The sequence below is a fragment of the Bison bison genome, unplaced genomic scaffold, assembly GCF_000754665.1.
Source record: "Bison bison bison isolate TAMUID 2011002044 unplaced genomic scaffold, Bison_UMD1.0 scf7180017845703, whole genome shotgun sequence".
Taxonomy (NCBI): Eukaryota; Metazoa; Chordata; class Mammalia; order Artiodactyla; family Bovidae; genus Bison; species Bison bison.
In genome coordinates, this window is record NW_011476276.1 from 7,411 (window position 1) to 10,734 (window position 3,324).

Below are 3,324 nucleotides of genomic sequence, written 5' to 3' on the forward strand. Positions count from 1 at the left end.
CTGCGAGGGCTGCAAGGGCTTCTTCAAGCGGACGGTGCGCAAGGACCTGACCTACACCTGCCGGGACAACAAGGACTGCCTGATTGACAAGCGGCAGCGCAACCGCTGCCAGTACTGCCGCTACCAGAAGTGCCTGGCCATGGGCATGAAGCGCGAAGGTAGGCGTGCGGGTGCGAGGCCCTCCCTGCTCACAGCTCCTTTGCATACTTCTGATGACGGGGCTCTCACTCCCTCTAGAGGCCTCCACTGCTGCTGCGTTGGCACACATCCCTGGGGGCTGGGGTCTCTCACTCACTGACTTGTCTGAGCACCAGCTTCGCGCCAGGCTCTGGGGTTACAGGAGGGACACCCTTGATCCTGCCTGCTGGCAGCTCCCAGCCCCACTGGCGACAGGCATCCATCAGAACCTCTCCAAGGTCCTGGTGGGCCCTGCTGATCATGTGGGCTCTCGGGGGGCTGTGGTGGGAGGTGGGGGCTCCACCTGGAACGAACCCCAGGGAGTGTACAGGCCAGTCCTGGGGCCTGCTTGTTGCTGCTCAGTAGGACGGTCCAGGAGACCTGGGGCTGGGGGGGCACGGGTAAGGAGCTCTGGAGACCATCAGGACAACGGAAGCATTCTGGGCGCTGGGTTGTCCTGGGCTCTGCTTCCTCCCGCAGATGGGGCGGGGGTGCCTCGCGACCCAGATCCTCACAGTAGAGAGACTTGGGCTGCAGGCCTCTCGGCCTTGGGACTGGGTCCGGGTTTCGTTGACAGCAGGTGTGTGTCGGGCGGTGGGGCAGGGAACATGGAAGGCTGCTCCCAGGGGGTCACTGAAACTGTCCCGCTGGCCAGGGCCTGGGCCTGGGGCAGGCTCCTCACAGCCCCTTGCTATCTGTGGGCCTTGGTTTCCCTGGCCCAGGCTTGGGGGCTCCTGGCTGGGAGGGTCTGTCTCTGGGCTGAGGGTCTGCGTGTCCCTCCCGCACTGTTTCTGCTCCACGGTCCCCACAGGCTGGTGTGTGTGCACCTTCCCCCACACGGTCCCATGGGGGAGCCGGGCGGCTGTCTCGTCACTGGGGACTGCCCTCTTGTGGAGTCTGCAATCTCCATCTCCTTCGTTTATCTCCTGGGCCCCAGGCCTTCTTGCTGACAACCCGAGACCTCAGCTGGGCCAGTGGTCCTGCAAGATCTGTGCCTTGAGGCTGAGAGGCAGTGATGGGCTGGGAGACTCGGCGCTGGCGAGGGGCAGTGTGCCCATGGACCCTGTAGAGCGGCGCCTCCTGGGCTCCAGCGTGAGCTGGGGGGCCGGCCTGGGCCTTGGTCTGCCCACCCAGCCTTCCTGATGAGGGCGCATGTTCCATAGAGACATTGGCCCCCCCTTCTGTGTGCTTGTGGAGAGGCTGAGGCCCAGAGGGTCTGGGGCTCGGCCATGGTCACATGTTGGGCTGGAACCGGGCCCTGGCTTCCAGTGCTGACCTTCTTCCTCAAGGCCAGCAGGAGGCCAGAGGAAGCATGTGCCTGGTGTGGGGAGGCCTGTGTCCGGCCCCAGTTCCTCTGGCTGCCCCATGTAGTCAGGGTGGGCTTCCTGGAGGTGGTGAGTGCAGTGTTGTTCCTGAAGGATGGAAACTTGGGCAGGGGGCAAGCACGTGGTGGGCAGATCCCTCTGCACTTTGGTTTGGGTCAGCGAGCCGTGGTCATCTGTCCATTGAAAGTAACCATCACACAGCCAGGAAGGGCCCCCTGGGAGTGGTCAGTGTGACCTTCAGGGAAGCCTGGGGCCTGTGGGAACCCAGAGGAGGCCCCGGCCCTGCTGTGGGCATTGGGCAGCACTTGGTGGACAGGTGTCCAGCTGACCCCTGAAGAGTGGAGGGGTGTTCAGCAGACCACGTGTCTGGATGGCGGGGACAGCACGTGCAGAGGCTGAGACCTGGGGGCCCCACAGAGTGACCGAACGTAGGTTCCCAGGGCTGTCCAGTCCAGTAAACACTGATCCTCTCCTAAGGCCCTCTCAAGCTTTCCACTTGTGGGCCTGGGGGACACCCCAGTGAACTGTCGCCCCAAGGTCTGGGGAGAGTGGAGACAGCGTCTCCTGTCCCAGTGGAGCTGCAGTCTCGGGTCTGGGGGGTCAGCGGCTCTGACCCCCCTGTGCTTGCCCACTAGTGGCTGTTAGGGGCGCCTGCTGTGCCCGGAGCCTCTTTGGGGTCCCTGCTGGTCACATACACTCACCCACCCATGGTGCCATGACTGTCCACACACCCCCCGCCCCCCAGGGAGGGAGGAGGCCTCGGGGGTAGGGAGCGGGCCTGGTGGCCAGGGAGCGGGGCTCGAGGGCAGGGAAGAGGCCTTGGGGGCCGAGCCTGCAGGTCCGTATGCCCGCGCTCTCCATCTGATGCATGAGTCTGGAGCGTTGGGCGCCGTCCTGAGGCACCGCGGCCCTCGAGGCCTGATTTATGGGCCATTAGATAAATACCTGATTCCATCAGGACCCACCTCCCCTCGCCTCCTGCTGGATTTATAAGTCACGAGCAGGCAGTAAAAACCCTCCTACATGGCCCCCTCGTGCTCCCAGCACAACGTTAAACTCTTCGCTGGCCCGAGAGCCACGGGGCGGTGGGAGGCGGCTCCGTCTGCCCGCCGGTGCAGCGCTGTCTGGCCCCCCGCAGCTGCAGGGGCAGCCCCACCGCCTTGCCCTCCAGAGGGGTGAGTGGTAGACCCCGCGTGGCCACGGTGCCGGCCCTGCAGAGGGCTCTGTGGGTCAGCAAGGTGCACGCCAGGCTCCTTCCTCTCTGCCCCCACCCCGGGGTGTGAGCCCTGCCAGGAGGGCTCCCCAGCGGGGGCAGGGCTTTGGCAGCATGACTTGGGGCAGTGCAGTGCCCTGCGATGGGGGCCCAGCGTGCCACCCTAGCCTTGTCCAGGAGCGTGTAGGCTGTAGGCCCCCAGGGCCAGCCCGAGCCCTCCTAGGTGCTGCCCCGTGGTGGGCAGCCATGCCAGCCGGCCCCGCACGACACGACCCATGTGAGAGGCTTCTGGTTGCTTCTGGTGCAGTGGGGACGCAGGCTCGGGGCTGGCACCTGACTGGCTGACCGCAGGGAGGGCTGGCTAGCAAGTGACGTGGGAGGTGACGGCTGCGTGTCGGGCCCGCGGGGCCGGGGCCCTGGGTGGGAAGTGCCCGCGGGCTAGGCCTCCCCGGCTGGGCTAGGCCTGTCCGCTGGGCATGCGGCCGCCCTCGGGGGCCTGTGGGCGCTCCCGTCTGAAGAGGGCACAGGCCAGTGCGCGGAGCTTCGCGGCCTGAGAGGGCGACGCGGCCCCCGTCTGGGGTGAGAGCGCCAGGCTGCAGGGGCCACCCC

The 3,324-nt window shown here is 66.3% G+C and overlaps 1 protein-coding gene across 1 annotated transcript in view; it reads left to right on the forward strand.

Annotated features, from left to right (window-relative positions):
- Positions 1–3,324, forward strand: part of LOC104986307 (photoreceptor-specific nuclear receptor-like) — an 11,808-nt gene that overhangs the window by 2,895 nt on the left and 5,589 nt on the right. Inside the window, exon 4 of the mRNA XM_010836836.1 lies at positions 3–158. Within this exon, the coding sequence (XP_010835138.1) occupies positions 3–158 (156 nt within the window). The remainder of the gene's footprint in view (positions 1–2; positions 159–3,324) is intronic.